Source organism: Nilaparvata lugens, chromosome 6, assembly GCF_014356525.2.
Source record: "Nilaparvata lugens isolate BPH chromosome 6, ASM1435652v1, whole genome shotgun sequence".
In the NCBI taxonomy this organism is placed as follows: domain Eukaryota; kingdom Metazoa; phylum Arthropoda; class Insecta; order Hemiptera; family Delphacidae; genus Nilaparvata; species Nilaparvata lugens.
Window position 1 is genome coordinate 53,453,481 of NC_052509.1, and position 22,117 is coordinate 53,475,597.

Genomic DNA, 22,117 nt, shown 5'->3' on the forward strand with positions numbered 1-22,117 from the left:
AAAATAAGCCCTTTAAGGTTTTTTGTGGATAAAATCATAAACAACAAATAGGGATCGAATTGACTCAAACATTGAGATCAAAGATGTTATTGATCAAGTCGCTGTAGACTATTGTATCACCCATATATATAAATGAGGTTCATTCAATTTTCATAAGTTTGTCCTATATTCCAGTGAATATAAGGAAAAATATTATACAAATCTCTTTATTCTGGTCATAAAACTATTTATGAATGAAAAACTATTCAAGCTAAATCTAGAAAGAAACAATACAACACAGAATAAAGAGGACAAAAATGAAAAAGAATGGGTAGGGTACCTATACAAATAAAACAAAACATATTTTCGTATTAATGTACTTTATTTTATTCATATTCTCTTTTTACAATAAAATAAAATCACCTTGAAAACCAGGACAACATTTTTTTGCATCAATTATGTTCTCAGTTTACCTTTTGATCAAACTAGTTTTATAGAGCAAAATATTTACAGTTTTTAAATATTAGTTGAATTACACAGTTTACTTTCACACTACATATTTTTGCAATCATTCAATCAATTGCTCTATGTAAAAAAACTAGTATTATTTATAAATATTTATATAACTGCTTGCTTTCTATGTATATGCCAAAAACCTTTATAATTTACTTTAGAACTGAGTACCTATTAATCAGAAGAGGAAAATTTTTAAATTTAATGATCTGCTTCATTATTTGAAATCATGCGAAGAATTCATAGAGGATTCATTCAACTCATTGATCAAACTGTAATTCATAATCCATAAATACGATATACAATTTTCAATATAATAAATACATAAGTATTAAAATAAATCAACTACTATTGAGTAGCCTATAATCTCAAGTTTTAGAATTCTTTAGAAGCTACTTGCAATCAACTCCAATAAAGAATAGCACCCTCCTTATGGAACTTATTCCTTAAAGTTCTGTAACTTATAGCTTGATTTTCCATAGTATTTGACGGTGAAATATTTAATTCATTGAAGTTTCTACAATAAATGTAGATTAGGTAGGTGATATCAATTAACTCACAGTAATTGTAGGCTAATCTTATTTAATCTATTATTCTGATCACTTTTGAACAATTAAATTACGACATAGCAGTCAGATATTTATAAATAAAAGCTATATTGTTCAAAAGTGATAATTAACAAGGAGTTCTTAATGGAAACAAACATTGAAGAGAATTATTCTGAGTATATAAATTGTTTTAAAAACCTTTCATTTTAAATGAATATAATATTAGCCTACCGGTACGTAAGACTCTTTTATGAAAAGATGTTATGTACGGTAGGCCTACCTACTTCGCTTATGAATTAATATGTTCAGATAGGCTACTATCTTCCAAAAAAATGAATTACAGATTGATACAGTTAGATAATGTGCATTTTTCATGATATCATATTTGGAAAAAATTAGTTGGTATGTTTCGTAAGAGGATGTGATCTGCAATAGAATTTCAATACAGTAAATAATTTATCTTCAAAAATAAAAAATTGAAGCACATAAATAAATTTAGAGTTACACTGCTTTATTATGTAGTGTTGATCTGAATATTCAATATAACCAAAGGTAATTGACATATAACTATAGATAGCAAGCATGGCGCATATTACAGTGTGCCATATACATATATTGTTAGATATGAGCGCGTCCCCAGCACTTCATATGTAACACCAATACATATATATTTTATTAATCCATTGAGCATTGTGAACATACTATTTTTATATGATTTTATATAAAATGGTTATATGTATATCTTACTTGTTTCAGGGCTACAATAAGTGTCTGTTTCATAATATGAGATGTGTTGAGTCAAGGGTGTTTTGTAAGACGTCTGGTATCCTACAAAATTCGAGGATACTCAATTTTTGTATTGAGCTATGTGAAATATATAGTTTAGAATATTCATAATCTGCCTACTCGTCTAGATTTTTACAGTAATGATTTACAAATACATCGTTTGGAAGTGATGGTAGCAGCTCGTAGGAAGTTTACGAGCATATTTGAAGTTATGAATGAGAGTCAATTTATGAATGAAAGTGTCAGTTAATTGAGTGTATTTGTGTAAGACAGTGTGTACCGTTCTTGTTTGTCAATTGTGAACCTCAAGGTAAAGAGCACTCTTTTCCTCTAAAACAATTACATTTTAATTACAACTACAGTACCTTCAAATCAACTCAACTATTCAAACTGTGACTCATACTCAACCTCTGTAGGATTCGATTAAACAAACTGTATTGTATTGAATACGATATCATTCTTCTGCTGATGGTGATTCCCAAATGAGCTCCAGGCTTGTGCTTGAGTAGCCTTATGTGAGGGATGGAGATGAGAGATGGGTGAATCTACAACTTTGGATGTCTTCTCACCATGAAGTAATTTTCAAAGTCATACCAGCGAATCTTTGCGATAAGATGATATTTAGAGAATATTTTATTTATTTATGAAGTCATCATAGATGTTGTAGCATTTGAGTAAGTTACTCGCATTTCTTCAGGCATTCTGAGTAAGGATTGCAATAAATTCTGCTATATACTCACTTTTCAACAAGCTATACTGATTGAATGTAACCCAGGGAAAATAATCCTTGTGAATTCGAATTGAAATTTCAAAAACAATCTCTATCTTGAAGGCTGAAAGATATTCAAAAAAATATCTAATCACAATGAAGGCTTTAAATAATTTTAGAAAATGGAACAAACACTAATGAAAGAAAAGTAATATAATAGATTATTTCATTCATTAAAAAATTGTTTTCTAGAGGAAGAGAACTCTCTACTAAACAGTTCACCATTGACTCTAATTTTGTACTTATATCGCAGTGTGGATGCTTCTTGAAAGTAACAGAGGAAATATTGGTACTTTGGGAAGAGAAAGAAGTGGACAGCAAGAGAGAAAGAGACAGCGTTAGAGAAAAAGTGAGTGAGTGATTGAGAGATAGCAGTTTTGTGTGAGATTGTGAATGGAACTGGCCTACTATAAAACCTTTCATTATTATCTGCCGTCGTATATATTCTGAATTAATCAAATAACGATTTGATTTTGATGTCAGGAAAGTGATGATGATTGAAGAAATCTATATAATCTATAATATCAACTACATTTCTATCTAGTATTGTTAAAAAACAATATTTTAATGCTGCGTGTTGTTGTGAGGAGAGGCTGAATATGTTGACGCCTGTGAGTTACAAACGAGATTAAAATTTATGCATGAGTTTATATGGCTCACATACATAATATACATGAAATTTACAAGTTATCATTGATTATTTATCATGACCTTTCACAGAGAACTCATCACGTTGTTGCTGATCTTGATTGGATCATTCCTATCAAGTTCTTCCAAAAAACTGCTCAATAGACTTCTTCCATCACTTTGACGTTTATTGGTTTTGTTCTTCATTAGCCCATTAAATACCATAACACTAATAAACGTTTCTAAAAGTTTTCAAACTTTGTTCTATTATTTCTCACACAGTAGTTGATAATTTATTAAATTAAAATTTGTAATAGATGACCACATCTTTGTGTCTTCTTTATTTTGCTATTGTAAGGTGATGTTGAGACGAAATAGGGCCTCTCAATCCTCCTCTAATATCCTACAGCATCGAGTACCGTATGTATAAAACTTCAATTTTATAAATCATATCATCATATTACAATATTGAAGATTATTCTTCTAGCCAGTGGTCAATTTTCAATATGATTGAAGTATAATATTATTGATGTCTGCTCTATTCATTTTTGAAAACTTGTCAGTTAATTAGAATCTGAATATTTAAGATGCAACGACTCTTATTTTATCTAGTAAATAAATGAAGCCCAGTATGAATATCGCCCAGTCATATCTCTATTATATGTTTTGTAACTGTATTGATGAATGAATACAAATACACTTCAATTTATTGTTAGATCGAAACGCGATGGTAAACTCATTCATCAGGAACTTGGGTTCCTCTCACTTTTTGGTACTGCGAGAACTCCTAAAACCTGGAAATCTGTTGAATACTTAATCTTGTAGAAAAATGATTCAATCAAGACCAGCTGCAACAATATTGGTACCCCTATTAGATCACAAAAAGTTCAGTCAGACTCATACACTAATGCATATAACTCTGACCCATATTTCTGCATTTCTAATGAGATAAGATAGTACATTTAATATTGCTATGCTAATCGTTACACAGACATGGCAAGCACCTTTAGCAAGTTGGACTCCGTTACGCATCAAGGAACAATTGAGCAATGAGACGAATCGTCACTGAAAATCATACTCAACGGATTCTTGGCACCAAATAGTGCCAATACAACTGACATAACACATACACATAAAAACAAAATAATGTGTTAACATAACACAGCTTATTAAGAAAAGAGATTATGGTTTTCGTTAGAGAATCGGAATCAAGATGATGTGAAATTCAACTGACATTCTATTCTGTTAAAAAAAATGTTTTCTTTATTGCAGATTTGAGACCAAGACAGTTCTAGTTCGAATTGAGTTCTTCAAAACTTCACATTGGTATTAGAGACAAAGAATTATTATTTTATTAATAATTCATATTACACAATTGAATCCAGATCGTTTCTTCTATATTGCATTTTTCAGCATTACATTTAATAAATTCAAAACTCCAAGATCAAAATATGCCTACATATTGGCATGTAATGTAGGAGGCCTATACTAATGTGAATTCATTAACTCTTCACAATAAGTACTTTTTCTTAACTTGAACCGTTGTATTTTATTGCAGAAGTGATACCAAGATAGTTCAATTGCATTGGATCATTCACATTAATTTAACATATTATCAATAATGCAGTTTTGTAATTCAAACTCATTGATTCTTCCTTTTTTATAATTTGGACTATATTATTGTACATAAGGAACTCTTGTATAAAGTATTCAAAAAGAAAAACTCAAATCAATGCATTAATAGTACTGTCTACCAAGACAAGATACTGCTGATCAATACTGCTCAATACTGATCAATCAACGCTATAATCAATACTAGATTCCTAAAACTGGCCTTGAGAAAAATAATAAAACATGTACTATTAGTACCGTTTGCAATATTGGAAGATAATTGAAGAGGAAATAAAATTCTTATAATATATTAGTACCGGTACCGGTATAGTTCTGGTTTAGATCTAGAATCTTCACTTCTCGTATTTTTAAGGTCACATTCTATTCTTTTCAAGCTATAGGCCTATATTACAACGATTTTGAGAAAACTGTCCTTGAAAATTATTCCAAAAATTTATTTATCAATTGGAATTCAAGACTTTCTTGTGATTTCCTTATTCTTTTTCAAGAATAAATTATCAAAGGGCTTCCAAATCGTTCTCAATAATTCCTACTACTTTCAAGTCACCGGCGATTTGTGTTATGTCAGCAGTATTAACATTATTTCATCTTTATAAAAAAAAACAAATATATTCTGACAACAGTAAGAAATTTGAAGGACTAATTTAATCTAAGTTATAAAGCGCTCATCTTCAATTTTGTACAGATATTGCTTTGAAAATAGAAGTCAACTTATGATTTAGATCAATAGTTCTAAACCGTGTAAGCTATACTTTGTCTATTGGAATTATTCCAAAAGTGTTGAAATACAAGTGATTAGCTGGTATCCCATAATTTTATGGCGCCAGTTAATTATTGTAGAACGGCAGTAGAGAGTAATGAACACTTTTGGAATGAGAGTTGAAAGTATTTGCCACATCTCACTATTGATAAATAATTCCAGGCCAATATACTTATAAGGAAATTGACACTTTTAAAAGAGTTGAAATATCAATTTTTAAGAGTTCAGTAATAAAGCTTAAATAATAGGTAGTTTACAGAAATGTATTATTGAAGTGACATCAATAAAATTTAGAACAAATTTTAATTGAGTTTTTCAAAAGTTCCTATAAATTAAAAAACAAACCATTAAAAATTAAATGAGATGCAAGAAGAAATTTAATCTGAAATCTGAAAATAAATCGTCTTGCCAGTCATATCCATCAGTCCTATATCCTTCTACAAACCTATCATTACAACTACATTAAAGTTTGTGTTTATATTAGCTATATGAACTCATCTTAATTTAGAATCTGTTTTTAGTTTTTTAATATAATTTTTAAAACACAACCATTAAGTTATTTTCAAAGTATCAACTATTAACTTATACATCTAGTCCTAACATGGGCTGATCTAAAAGTTAGCTACGAATTGCTTTTTCATGATTCCTAAATATGGGCTCCGGCTCCATCTGCTCTGCTGAGAAATGAACAAAGTTCTTACAGTAGCTTCAATAATATTACAGTCATTCTGTAGTGATGATATTAAAATAATTAGTTTTCTATCATATACGATATAATTTGCATTATTTTTCGAAGAATTTTACAATTATATCAGAAGTATAAAAACAATCAATATTGCAGATGAGAAATATATCGTGCTAAAATCTAATTCACTAAGTGCTCCATTACTATCCATATATATATACCGTAACTGTACATTTAAAATATCAATTTTAAAAAACTATCGGCATACAATTAATACTGAAATAATTATTATTGTTCTATAAAAATGAATATTTCGTTTTAAAATGAGTGAGTGTTTCAAATTTTTTCCGTTCAACATTATTATTTATCACTTGTAAAATGTCAAATTGTGAATGTGAATTGATGCTCATTGGAATTTTGGCTAGATAAACATTAAAATACTGAAAAGAGAATCATGATGGCTAACAATAATATAATATTGCGGCTATCATATTTTATGTGCTGTATTAGTCTGTTTCTCATAGATATCGAATATGTATAACATCAAAAAAAATTGTTTAACAGAGTACTTATCTTCTTTAAAATTTAGATGGTAATAAAATGCCACATTAGCAGGGAGGAGAGTTACACGTTTTGTATTTTTGATTGAATACAATTCAATAGCTATTCCATCATTGCATCAAGTACAGTATCAAATGGGACATTCCAGTGCAGATAGATTAAATCACCGATTAGACGTTTTTTAAGATGATCTATTGCATTAGAAATTTCATTGTTAGAGGGAAGTTACAGTAATTAATACTCCACATTTATTTTGGAAGTGAGTAAATTACTGTTGTAATTATTTGAGTTTGTTTATCGGCAAGATTGGAAAAAGATAGATTTTCCAAAAAAGGATCGAACAATAGAGACTGTCAAGTCTTATGCAGAAAAAAAGCTGGAAAATTAGGTAGTCCATAATATAGTACGTAAGTATATGAAGATCATTAGTTTATGGAGTAGCCTACATAAGTAAGTACAGGAAGTAGGTACTTATAGATGTGTGAGTAGGTATTTGATGGTAATTGAATATTTCGATAGCTATAGCTTATTCATATCGGATACCAAAAGGACTGTTGTGAATAGGAGCCTACCTACTTTGATTGAAATCTTCCAAAATCAACACAGGATGTAAAGAGTTTAGGAGCACCAATAATATCAGATTCCCTATGGGTATCATCATTCACATTATAATTGTATTCACTCTGTTAATTTTATTGTATTATATTTTTAAATAATTATTCATTAACGTCGAATTGTGTTCAGTTTGATGGAATATAATAATTGCTGTCTTTGTTCATTATGAATTTCTAAGATACTCTCTAGATTATATTTACACTTCACATGTTTTTTTCTATCACTCATACACTTTTTGTTTTTTTATTTTATTTTATATTATATTATTATGTTGTACACAAAAGATACATACACTGGTTTATTATTTACTTCCTTGCTCTCAATCATTATTATTCAACTCAGAAAAAAATCATCGCGTTCTCTCTCATCTACAAACCTAACGATCAATATTTTTCGCTGCTTTCTTCTCTCTCTGGCAATTTTTTTTGTCTTGTTAATCACAACCGGGCTTTTAATTGTATATTTGTATCGGCTACATATAGATAATATTAACACACTAGTCACATCAACCTCGCCTCATTGAATTTTTATGTGCATAAAATATATTTATTTAGAATCTGAAATCAGGTCGGTGCTTCGTACCTGCGAAGAAGCGTTTGAAATTCTAAATTCTAGAATAGAATTAGACATTTTTTAGTCTCGTTAGAGTTCTTGTAGCAGGCACCTTTCACACACGCGCGCACACACGAACAGCGTTGTCCAATCACAGTCAACTTCATTTTCGTCACGTTTCCTCTTCACAATTATAACCAACACCGACGTCTGCTTTATTCTATTAATTAATATTACAATAATAATTAGTTATTATTACTTTGACAGTGCATGCTTTACTTTGCAATACAGGTAATGAATATACATATAGTGAGATTCACCTTGAACTGACAGAATTTGTTATGAATAGCATCAATGCTTCCCATTCGAGCAATTCTGCCAGTTCAAACAGAATCTTACTACAGAAGTTTGTCGAGTACAAACCTCAATGATAATATATACCGGTATCATCATTGTTTAAGTTATTATACAGTAGTTATAATTGGATACATGGTAACTTTATCTTTTATTACATTTCGTTATTTTAATAGCTATTGACATGGTTGTCATCAGTTAGGCTACGAAAGTTTTTATTGCATAAATAATAAAACTTATGGTCAATAGTTCGGTATGGTATGTCAATTTAATTAGGTACTTATTTACAAAGATTCATATCGTGAAGCTTGTTCCAGTAAAACAAATGTATCGCAATTTGTATGATATCATGCATACAGTTAAACTTTGCAATAGAAGACTTGGAAGTATTTCCTAACGTATTTGTAGTTACTCAGTTACTTTAATTACAAGTATCGAGGAGCAACTACCCCGAAATCATTACAGGTACAGCAATTGAATGGAAATACTTTATTGGATTGATGAACATGAATTTTCTATTAGGTATCAATTTTAATTAATTTTTTTAATAGTGAACTAAAATGTTGACATAAATCTTTAGATTTTAGAATCATTACAATCACAAAGTCCATATAGACTACATTCCATATTTACTCACTTATCAACATAGAAATATAGTGAAAAACGACTATTGCCATCAAAATCATTTGGAAATGGTAACTTATTGAAACGTACGAGTTTGAACTATGAATAAAATACCTTCCACCAAAGTTTGCAAAATTCAATACAGTACATAATTATCTTATGAAAAATATTGGAATACAAATCATATCTGACAACTTAGAATAATCTCTACCTACATCTCAACAATAACAATTACTGTTGAACAACATCAATGAAACAATATCATAGAATTCAATTTAACCGTCTTGAACGATAAAACCAACAGTTTTAGAAAAAATATTTGTCATAATCACATCATTTGATAATCTTTTAGTAAACACTCTATACTGTAATGTTCATTTAGAATGGAAAAATATCAAACAACTATTAAAACATAGTTATATTTTTTATACTAATTTGATTAAACAACTATAACTTTGTGCTTAGAAGCATGAATAAATTATTTTTGTAAATATTTAACAAAAAATAATCAAGAAACTTCAACAATTGATAAACAATTTGTTATAATAATAGCAATAACAATTTAAAGTCGTTTCCGACATTCTTAAGATAGCTTCCATCTCTTTTATATTTCTTATCCAGTACGTATACATAAAATTTATTCATCTGTCAACTCCCAATAATATATTTTTTGATAATTATTAACGATGGCTTCACCACCTTTTTTCCAAATTTTTCTGAAATAATACTTCCTTTCATCAATGTTATTTATATTCCACACCAATATTCATATTACGAAAATCTTGTTATTCTCGCTGAAAATATAGGAATGTAAGTTAGTATTTATTGAAATCCTCATTTTATGGGATAAAGGTCTGGTCAAATTATAAATTGATAAACTGTAAAAAATATGAGCGCTAAAAAATCAAGGAACGAATTGTTGTTATAAAATAGCCTAGCATTAATTAAATCCTCAAGGATTGAGGTTTGAATATGAAATCTAAAAAATGAAGATACAAATAAGTAATTACTCGAATACACAAATTTTCCAAGAAAGAAGCATTAAATGCTTACAAATCAAGATACAAATTAGTACCTAGGCCTACATGAGAATAGGCTACAGATAAAAGTTTTCATAAAATAAGAGATTGATAGAAACACAATCTAATCTAGTCATACAATAAATTAGATCTCAACAGAAGTCCATAAAAACCGAGAGTTGGATAAGAATAGGTAATGCTTTAAAATCAATAAAAAATGCTGAGTTTGGCTACAATAAAGACAAAATGTTAGAGAAAAGTACAATCAGAGATTCACAACAACTTTTTTCGGGAAGTGTAGAGAGAGATGACTAGAGATTTCTACCAGAAATAATAATAAATGAAGAACTGCTTCACTACCTATTGAAACACTGTTGGGTGATATACCGTCTGCACTCCGCAAGAGGAAACAGTTCGTTTTTCAAAATTTGCAGAACGTTTCCCACAATTTGCAGTTTGTTTCAACTTGCAACGTATTCCCTACATTGATTTTCAGTTCATTTTCTACAGTCTTCAGTTTATTTCCTACAGTTTCAGTTATGCTTCTACAGTTTCCTGCTCATTGCTTGGGGCCCATTACACGATCAAATATTTCCTAGCATTGACAAAGATGTTTCACAATCTTCTTTAAAGATCCGATTAGCTATTGGAGTAGTCCAAGACTATGTTCGTAACCCCCTACACTCTACACAATCAAATTTTTATAATGAAATATTTGATAAAACGTGTAGGCAATGGGTTCCACAATTTAATACAGGTCGAATAGGCAATAAAATATACAATTTTATTTTTGTGATCCTATTAGATCTATTTTATTTTTGGGATTTGATTTTCTCTATTAGACTTGAATAAAACTATGATAACCATCACACTATCAAAGATTTTTGCTCTGAGACCTTTCATAAAATATTTGATTGTGTAATGGGGCGCATAGTCCAATACTTATTCAATAGGGAATCAGTTCACTAATAAATAAGGCTGGTCAAATTGACAGTCACTGATTTTTGCCAAAGTCACAGTGTGTTGTCATCAGTTCTTGAAAATTTTAAGCAAATCCTTTGTACGTTCTGATTTGTTCCACCGTGACTTGTACCAACTCAACGAGTTCAAATTTATTTTTGAATTCCTGACACGTCAGATCAAGCATAGATTGATTTTTTAGGTGTTATTTTGATTAAAAAAACCTAGAAATACGGATCCGTCTTATAAAATAGGTATTTGATAATGTAATGGGACTCTTCAGCGGCTTATAGACAGGGAAAGTAAAGACGGCAAGTTACTGGAGGATAGTGGTTTTCATCAAGTTACATTCAACCAATTCTCATTTATCATTATACATCGCTGTGTTAATGGAAATTGATGGAAAGTGACGTAATGAAAGGCACTACTAGCCGTCAGTAGCTTTCCAAGCATTCGTCTAAATGGAAAGTGATGCTACGAAAGGCACTGGCAACCAGTAACTTTCCGTCTCTACTTTCCCTGTCTAGATGAAAGCTGATGTGAAATTTTAAATTCATTCCTTTCACAGTTCATTCTTTGTTTCTTAGTTATTCACTTCGATTCCTCCTTCATTCTGTAGACAATAGTTACCTCCTCGTTTCTTTCGTTGTCCTCCAAACGTTTTTCGTTTCTTCGTTTCCTCGATTATCCGCCTGCGGCCTCCTTACTTATCCGGCTCCAGCAGCACAATATCGTCGGCCACGATGTCACTAATGTGCAGGTAAATGATCCAGTACATGAGGTTGAAGCAGACGAAGCAGACGGGGAACATGATGCGGGAATACTTGTCGATGTCGCTGGGCGAAATGCCGCACAACTTGTTCAGTTCGCGCTCGGAGCGGTTGAGGTGCGGAGGCGGTGGAGGTGGCACTACCGCCTCCTTGTCGGTGGGACGGCCGTTGGTGCGGTTGTCGAGGGTGCCGCCCCCGCCTAGGCCGCCGCCCCCGGCCAGACCGCTCTTGTAGTGGCCTTTCGAGTCGTGCGTTTTGTAGCGGGTCGCCTGCAACACAATTCCACAACATCCAACATCAATTCACCTCAATAATTCACACAAATGATTCATCAAACAAGTGAAAGCCCTATTTACCTCAATGAAGAGGTACCTGGTTTATTTTTTTGCTATTAAATAGAACGACTGGCAGTCAAATTTATTCAATAAATTTAAAGAATGATTCAATAGTAAGCAGTTTGTGACGAAAAAAAAACATTGAAGTACCTGGATTATTATTATTATGATTAAGAGCTTATTTATACGTTTGATGGTACATAAAACTTATAGGTTCGGTTGCACAAAAGTCTGTTGAATTTTAATACTGATTAAATTGCACGAGCCAATCTTGTTTTTTAAAAAAAACCTTCTCTCATTGGTTCTTGTGGCATTTAATCCCTGTTAAAATCCAACATACTTTTGTGCAACCGGGCCATGGAGTTTTAATGATGACAAAATCAATCAGTGATTTTAAATAACTCAATTCGAATAATAAACAAATTTGTATCTATTTTCAAGGTACAGTAGTTGGTAAATGGAATAGATGTTGTATACTCCAAATGAAATTTTCCTTGAAGACCAAACTATAATTCCAATATTCAATTTGTTATATTGTGATACCATGGACGATGGACGCTCTTTTAATGACATGAAAATATGAATTCAGGTTTTTTAAGCGTGTTTTCAGGCATGACAGGTTTTGATCTCATCAGATACTATCTGGGTGCTGCCAATAGTGTATTTAAATTGTTTTGTTTTAAATTTTCCCTTGTATTAATTTTGTTTTCCATTATCAAATTATCTCTAAGGAATTAATAGAATGATTTCATACTATATCTACTATGAAATGTTAACATGTATTAATATTGGCAATAAACAATGTTGCAATTATAGTTCTGATGCTTAAGACATTATCCTCAGTGGTTGAATATAAGCTGAAGATGAGAAAGAACTGGAAAAAAAGATTTTATACTCAAACACTTAATGATTCATTGAGTTTAAGCTGAAGATGGGTGTGAAACTGGAGTAATTGAGTTCATACTCAATCACTGAAGAAGCCTTGAGAATTGAAACTGAGTTATAGTTTGGTTTTCAAAATCAATCACACGTGGAAGAGACAGCATCTATTTTATTCATCAACTACCGGTACCTCAAAAATAAATAGACCAACACGAACTTGTTTATTATTTATGTTTATTACATAGCTACCTTGATATGGAGAAATTTAACAATAATTTCCTATTAAGTTTGAATATTAGTTCATAAGCATTATCAGAATAATTCTGCACATAGTCTGCAAAGCATCAGTTGAAGAATTTTTTTTCTGTTAATTATACCGGTTTCCCGTGAATTATGACGTCATAGAGCCTTTATAGATAATAACAAAACACTAACGCTTAGTAGGCCTACATAAGTACCTACAACATTGTACACAATTTGTTATGTGTACGGACACATTTCAATTTCTTAAGCTATTTCCACAAGAAAATTATGCTTTAATTATCCTTCAAGGACAAGGGTACCTATGAGACCAGGCCTGGTCTCCGGAGGGTGTGATTCAATTGTAGAATGATGAAGTCCATACAATTAATTAAAAAGGAAGCCTTCATTAATGCTATCATATTTGAATTTATTAGAAGGGAGAGCATGGACATATTTTGAAATAGGAATATTATTGAAACTCACAGTAAGCTATGTTACCAGAAATGGAAACGAACTTTATACTTGCAAAGTATAAGCCTATTGATTTCTAAAAGACAATGATTTCCTATATCGTAGCCAAGTTTTATAATTTATTATTATCAAGCAATATCAGACAGGATTCAAATTTGAAAAAATAATCATGTTGGAATTGAAGAGATTTTAGACGGAGAGAGTTTTCTTTTATATGGTGTAGGCACCTCTCTAAATAGATTGAGTGAATTCAGTTAGAACCGTAGCCAAGAAAATATTTTTGAAAATACCAAGGTACATTTAATTTATATACATAGGCTACAACAGGATTATCATAAAAGGATCTTATAAGAGAATAATAATTAATAATTGACTGAAAATTTAATAGTCCATGATGAAGGAACGCCCCACTTCAAATAAAGTGAGGTTTACTATACATACAATAATGTGGCTTTGAAAGCTGACATACACTGAAAATCGAAACAACTGCAACAAATTTAATGAAACATCACAATTTTTTAATTAAATTGAAACATAATTCATAGCGACATCACACTTGAGATTCTGTTTCACGGGTTAAAACTCAGAAAATTGTACCAATCTAAGTTCCCCTTATAAATTTTCCAAAAATAGGAAAAGTTTGAAGTTATATGCATTACGCTCTTCTTCTATAATATATTGCAGCTAACTGCATCCAACGGTTCATTGGGTTGTATGCTTCAAATGTTACACTGAACATTCTTTCAAAGATTATTCTCTTTTGACAAAGATACTATAAAAATAAAATTCTTACGCCAAATTTGATTGAGTTTGACAATGAATCAACCTTCATGATGATGAACTATTTGTTTTGTTGGAAAAGAACCCCAAATATATTTTGTTGAAGAAACCTTTTTTTGTTGAAAACTACCTACTGCAAACAAGATTCACTGAAACTATACAGTAACACATTATTCTATTATAAGAGGTTCAGATTATACCAAATATTTACCTGCTATGTATTCACTTTGGATTCACATGAATCAAACATCATCATCAGAAGTGGATGGAATTTGTTTTGGAGAAGTTCAAGCTTATTGCAATGCACTTTACGATGAGAAATCGGGACATTTAGGCTATAATATAAATATTGAATTTTTTAATAATTTCTTTAACTTCTAATGAATATTAATTTAATCACATCCTCATGATGAAGTCTCATGTTGCAATAATAAAATAATAATTATAATTTCTAAGAATTATCTTTCAACTTCAAATTCAGCCAATATGATAATCGACAGTAATATTGGTAATTAGAATATAACAATGAATGGATAATATAATACACTTCCGATAATTATTAGAGAATAGAATTACAATTAGATTGGATAAAATCATCAGCAGTAGTGTCAATTATGGAGAATTACATGACCATGTTCTAAGGCTAAAATATAGAAAGAGATCCTCATGTTTTTTCCAAATGAGAAGAACAAGGAAAATAAACAAAAAATGATGATAATGATATAGGTAGGTACTACATCATACTCAGTGAAGTACAATGAGGTTCATGTCATTATATATGCCTAAATATTTATTTAAAATGAATGAGGAGGTAGTCTACTAGAAGCATATTATTTATTATATTCTCTCTATGGGATATTTTGAGCAAAGGTTAACACTTTTTGAAAAAATCATTGACACGTACCCTTTTCAACTTTATTGAAATAAAATCGACAAACAATGAATTCTCCTTTACATTACGAATTTCAACCTCACGACTTCCATCTAGTTTCTTTAGAATATAAATTTTCTCATTTTCATCAGATTTTCAAGTTTTAAATGAGCAGTCTACATATTTTATATATTTTTGCACATACACCATGCTCATACCAACTCACAAAATATGAATACTAATAATTAGTCATATCATTATCAGTTATATTCTCGTTAACTTACAGTTTTTATTTCATAATATACATTTCCATTATTTTAGTGTAATATTTACAATATTTGTCATTTGAGAAGATTTCAGCATATAGAAATACACTATCCACAAAAGACTATCCGTTATTTTCTGCATATTAAAATTTTAATCACAATTATAATCATAATACATAACGATTTTGGTTATGATTGGCAGAGAAAAATAAATAATTGAGAGTCAGCCATATATGGATGAATGTGATTGACATAATTACAGTTTGAATAGGCTACTTAAATAATTTTCACAAATGAATAATATCCAAGATCCACTTCAGTAACTTATTATAGAGGATAATTGACCGTAACAGCTTATCAAATCGATAGCATGGAATAATACAGCAGGCATCTAGAGTTTTCTTATATCAGTCTTAACAGAAAATTATACTTTCACTATTCCATGGATTCCAAGGATCAATGTTATTCGCGAGAATTGAAAATATTCCCATGAAATTGTGTACCATATTATTTTTTCTTCTCTTATTTTTATCTGGCAATAATTTCAAATTAAGATTGGATATGTCCAGTAATCCTTCATCAGTATTAAACATTTCCATAATCAAATGTTCAAGAGACACACCAGGTTTCAAATAAATTGCATTTTATTTTAATTTATATTGAATAAATTAAAATCAGTGACGTGTAGATCTTATTGTTCATTTGATGTAAGTTAGGTGAAGTTTTAAATGTATCATGAAGATTTTGACAATAATGGCCAACTCTCATATTGTTTTATACGAACGATCAATTTCACGTTAATAATACAGAAAAAATATTTTTTCAAACAATGAAAATAAAATAACAATGAGAAGACACGTAGCCTAAATTTGCCCATGTATTGCAAATCCGACATTACAATGTTGTAATATACAATATTAAAAAACTCAATTGTGTATTACAATTTCACGATTTAAATTGATTTTTGGTTTAGAACACGTTCTTAGCCTATTTTTTTCTATTAAATAATGTTTTATGCGTATATAAATATCGACATGAAACTATTATGTATTGTGTTATTGTTTCAAATTATGAGTGTGTCTTACAACATGTTATTTTTCTTTTATTTCTTTAGTGTAAAAATATGACTAATTGTGGTGTGAATGATAAGGTGGGAGAAAATGATAATATTGATAGCGAAATATGAAGTGGTTATCATTATTAAAGGTTTGATTTGATTGGTTCTGAGCCAATAATATTAAATATTATTATTATCTGAGTGTTTCATGTGGTGGTGATGAGTGAATAATCAAATTGTACTTAGTGTTGACGGTGAACGATGTGTATATATACACATGTATAAATCAATATACATGTATAATATATACATATAAAATAGTGCTGATGAGATAACATTTTTGGAGATTTGCTTCAAAGTACTTCAAAGTGTCAGCATTGGCTGAATGTGAAGCATTGATGATAATTATAAGAAATGCTGTCTGTTTGAAGTGAATCTCACTATAATTATTCTACAGACATGGCAAGCACCTATTCATTTGGACAGTTTTGGCGTCATCACGAAATTATTGAGCAATATGATTGGTATTTTCCATAATAATTAAAAAAACTATGCTCTAAATTCTCATGAAAAATCAGGCTAACTGAAAAAAAAACTGAAATAATTCCAGTTATTACCTATAAAATAAATCAAACGTTGTTACTGGGATTTCTCTAATTTTTTTCTTTATTTAATATTGTAATACAAACTATTGTATTTGTGTGGTAACAAAATTTCACTTCACATCAGTAATATCAAGTCTCTTTTCAACATAGAACGCGTTTCAAGGCACTCCACCCATCTTCAGAAATCGAATGAATGACTTTACGCTGAAGATGGGGTTCAGTAGCCTACCATGAAACGTGTACTCCGAAATTAGAAACAAACGAAAGGTGATTTTGTTGTGAAAGTAACACTCTTCATGTATGTATAAGCTGATGTTCTTCCACTGATAAAGATGCCTACATAAGCCCTCAGCTCTTTGTGATTTGGTAATTGAGAAATATTATTACTGATATTGAATAGAGTAGTCAACCGTAATATTCTCATGAGAATAGAATATTTCATGATTTCAAATGAGTAGTAATAATTGTGGAAGTGCATTTTTTGTACGCTATTTTTTTAGAATTTTCTAATGTATTGTGATGGATAGTAAATTTAATTTTAAATTTCAATTTTAAAAATGAGGGGTTTGTTGGTTGAATAACGTTTAAAATTTATCTGAGATGATACTTAACTGAATTCATTTTTAGATAGGCTGAATATTTAAATTAATCTTTGTTATATTCCATTTTTATCATCCTCTGCTGTTTATTCAAAAAGTTAAACCAACACTTGGAACATTTTGGTTTTATCAAACTGAAATGAGAGACATTTTTAATATTTACGGAAAAAGTTTGTACAAACTATAAAAGTTCAAAGAATTTCCCGTTTAACTAGTGAATAATGGCAGTTTCTCTGTCTCATTCCATTTCAGACACGCTCTCATATCCTACAGTTTTCAATATGAAATTTTATCAAATTATAACTTAGCCGTATTTACAATAGTCTACTTTACATATACTTTAATACAAAACCTAACTGGAATAACTTAAATTTAATGGAATTTTTACATAACTCATAATCGCAAAGTAAATTATAATTAACATACATTTTTGTCACGTTCGATATTTTATTTTGATTATTTGCTTTTCACCCAAAAATTACAGTAGTCAAAATTAATATTACTATCAATTCAAACAATACTACGTTTCAGATCCTAAATAATCCTAAACTAGTGTTTATACTGCATCTTCATCAATAAAGCTTTGAGAAAGGAATTTTAAAAAGTTAATTTTATATATTTCTTATTGGTGAAAATATATGAAGACAAATTTAATCAATTACAGAGTTAACACCCAACAGAGAAATAGCATAGAAATCAAATTTCTAGGTTCTTATTAGACAATCTTCTCTCATGCTTCAACCTTTCCATAATTAATTACATACTCTACCATATAAGCTTATATAACTCTCTAACATCCATGATAATATTTGATTCATTAAACATTTTTTATTCATTCCAATCTACATAGAAAACATCCCGAATTGATCCTCTCATACTTTAGAATTTTTTATTATATTGATTACAATTCTGCTCTCTAACAGCTTAATTATGTATTTAGTATTCACCTCAGTTCTTAAGAAAAATTTGAAAAATAAGTTTTAGATTAATAAATGCAATGAAGTGCAAATTCAAGTTTCTTTTAAAAACTTGTTAGATTTCTGTATTTTAAAAGATTTTTGTCTTTTGATAGAAATGTTCAATGCTAATTGAATGAATCTTGATTGGAATAGGTATAAATAATAAATACTTCTGATGTGAAGGTAGAACAATAGTTGGATTCATTTAACAACATAAATAAGTCAATTATGAGAGCTTTTTCAAACTTAGTGCCGGTTGCACATAAGCCGGTTAAATTTTAATCGCGATTAATTCTACGAGAACCAATCAGAGAAGCCGTCTTTTCAAAAAAGCCTTCTCTGATTGGTTCTCAAGAAATTAATCACGGTTAAAATTTAACCGGCTTTTGTGCAACCGGGCCTCAGAGTACCGGTACCCACAAACAACACACAATGGTAAACAATTTCTACAACTGTATTGAAAGTAGTTTGATATCAATAAGGAACTTGGAAATTAACACGTCTTCACTCTTCGTATTGTTTCAAATTGTTTTAATAATATTGTTGAAATCAATCAATTATTATCGGTGGATGAGACTTCCTAGGAAGGTGCTTTATTGACACAAGAAAATGCACTTTATTATAATTGAGTGGGCAATGATGAATTGTCGAATTTATTAGTGAATATACGGTAATAAACAAAATTGAAGAGCACTAATAGTCATCTTTCAAAGCTAATTTTTGCAATAGCTATTGGAATCTTCAGCTTACTTTTTTATTGAGCCTTCAGATTTTACTGAGCCTTATTTTTCTAGTCTTTTCAAGACTTTATTTGTCGGGAGAACGTTCATTGGAGTTCAACCAAGTTATCTGAGACTTTTTCAATTACTTAGTTAAAATAATATTTGCAATAAAATCCAGGTTCACTTGAGAGCTTGTTTTACAAAAATAGGCTGATAGTGAAGCTATGAATCCACGAATGAATCTAATTCTGTCGAAGAATCATAGTTCTGCAATAAAAATTTCAACTGAGCTCTACAAGAATCTTCAAATTCACGAAAAGAAAAGTTTTATTTAAATTTATGAGCATGAAGAGCATTGAATTGAAAATTAGAACTCTCGGAGTTAGCCATTAATTTTAACTGATTTGCGAATTGTTCCTATTTATTGAAAGGCTAGGCAAAGTACGTTGACAAATTTTTGGAGTAACTTAGTTACTTGTTACATCATTAAGATTCTAGAAACTCACACTTTGGAAATGTTTTGACAGTTCATCATTGTTTACAATAGTCAGTGTTATACAAAAATAAAATATTAATGTCGAATTTTAAAAAATGCTATTATCTCTGTGCTACTTGAATTCATTATTTGGCTTTTTTGGAACTGAGCCGTTTTTTGGAGAGCGTCTACCTCCTCTATTACAATTTTAGCAACTTTTCAATATATTATACAAACACTCAGTCAAATTCCACACACATACATTCACACATACACCTTAATTTACAATACGCGGTAACATTATTTATGAAATAAGCTTATTTTTAAGTACGGTACCTAATTCATACTTCCATCAAAACATAGCTATATTGTTCGTTTTGATCAAGTTTTGGCTGATATCCGAACGAACGGCACTCTATAACTTTAGTTTCTAACCACGCAAAAATTTTTTTCAGTTCACTTTTTCCCACAAATGTGTCTAATGCGCGCTTTCTGTATCACATATTATAATATCGTCCGAACACAATAACGATTATGATATCACAACCTAACTCCCTCAAGTACAGTATTGGAATGATTTTTGAATTACAATTGTCAATTTCTAGACAAAAGTACCAAAGGTTGCTTATCAGTTGAACTTTATTTTTTGTATCCACTAGATCACTAGACGAATGGAGCACTTATTAACATTTACACCTTAATTTATTGACAGAGTATGAATGATTATGAGATGAGATGAAATAAGAAATGAATAAAATTAGAAATAAATTATTATTTCCAAGGAATTAATAAGATGAAACAATCACTAAAAAGCTGAGCAGTTGATAAACATTGGAAAACCTGAACGATTTTTAAATATAAAAGTTTTAGAATGTAATTTTTTTTAGAAAATATAGGCTATTTCTTATTGAGTGGAAATTTTCAATGGAACCGATTCAAGTTGAAGGTATAATTTTATGACTGATTTTTTCTTTTCATGTATTGGTCTTTTCATTCAATATGCGACAAATATCTATCTACCTCTGTCACATATTGAGCACTGTTCTCAAAATGTCGGGAGAAAGTAATTCGAATATTCAAATTCATTCTTATTCAATCGATTTCATGGTTTGGTGATTGATATCCATACTGGTTCTCAAAAAAGTTGTCAATCAATCAAAGTGTATCCATTAGGCCTACTGTATCATACATTGTTTTTATCAACAAACATATTATAGGCTAACTTAGTTATAGTCAAAAATCAATATAACATTCCTTGAATAAACTCATATTATATATGTCATATTGCATTTGATTTTGTAAATAAATGACCTATTTGTAAATATTATATTATAAAGAAGAGCTAGGTACCCCAATCCCAAAAAAATTATTCAACAATAAATTCATAAATAGAACCTTATTAAATTATTCAACAAGTGAATTAATTATTTATAAATTTCTACAATATCAACATCAATATACTCCAAATTCATAATTTATATCAGATTTTTAATCTGAGAAGCAGTTAACAGCCAGTAACTGAATTACTTAAGGTAACTTCTACAAAGGTAGGTAACAAATTTGATTTAAATTATTCTTTTAATATTTCCCTGGGGGTAACAATATAATTTAAAGCTGAATAGTTATAGTATTTATTTATCAACAATAATTATCATTGACCAAGCGTGGCGATGTCTACGTTTTAACTTGACTGGATTGACTTTTGTATGTATTTCCAGTAAAACGCATTATGTAGATTTATTAGTTATTGATATATTGAATTAATACGCATCAGTATGATTATGATTTAGTGTTACTTCATATATCATGGGATATGGATCGGATGATAGATACAGGAATCGAGATTTTCAAAGTATACCTACAGAAACAATTAAATTACAACTTTTGATCTCTCTTGAGTATCAAAAAGTTTAACAAACATTTTACATCAACTCACAACTTTTAAATACAGTAGTCGGTTTTCGCTATGAGTTTCTGCTCTGCTGGGCAGATAGAGTATACAATTGATTTTTATGGGAGAGTTCACACATTGCCAAACAGCAAATATACTGTAAGTGGACACTCCCATAAGAGCGTATAATATTCTCTTTCTGTTGAA

At 30.0% G+C, this 22,117-nt stretch overlaps 1 protein-coding gene across 6 annotated transcripts in view; it reads right to left on the reverse strand.

The window, feature by feature from the left end:
- Nucleotides 1-342: 342 nt before the first annotated feature.
- Nucleotides 343-22,117, reverse strand: part of LOC111046946 (gamma-aminobutyric acid receptor subunit beta) — a 196,848-nt gene continuing 175,073 nt past the window's right edge. For all 6 annotated transcript variants that reach the window (XM_039431262.1, XM_039431264.1, XM_039431261.1 and 3 more), the window contains exon 9: nt 343-12,023. In XM_039431262.1, coding sequence (XP_039287196.1) covers nt 11,688-12,023 — 336 coding nt within the window. In that variant the 3' untranslated portion in view covers nt 343-11,687. The remainder of the gene's footprint in view (nt 12,024-22,117) is intronic.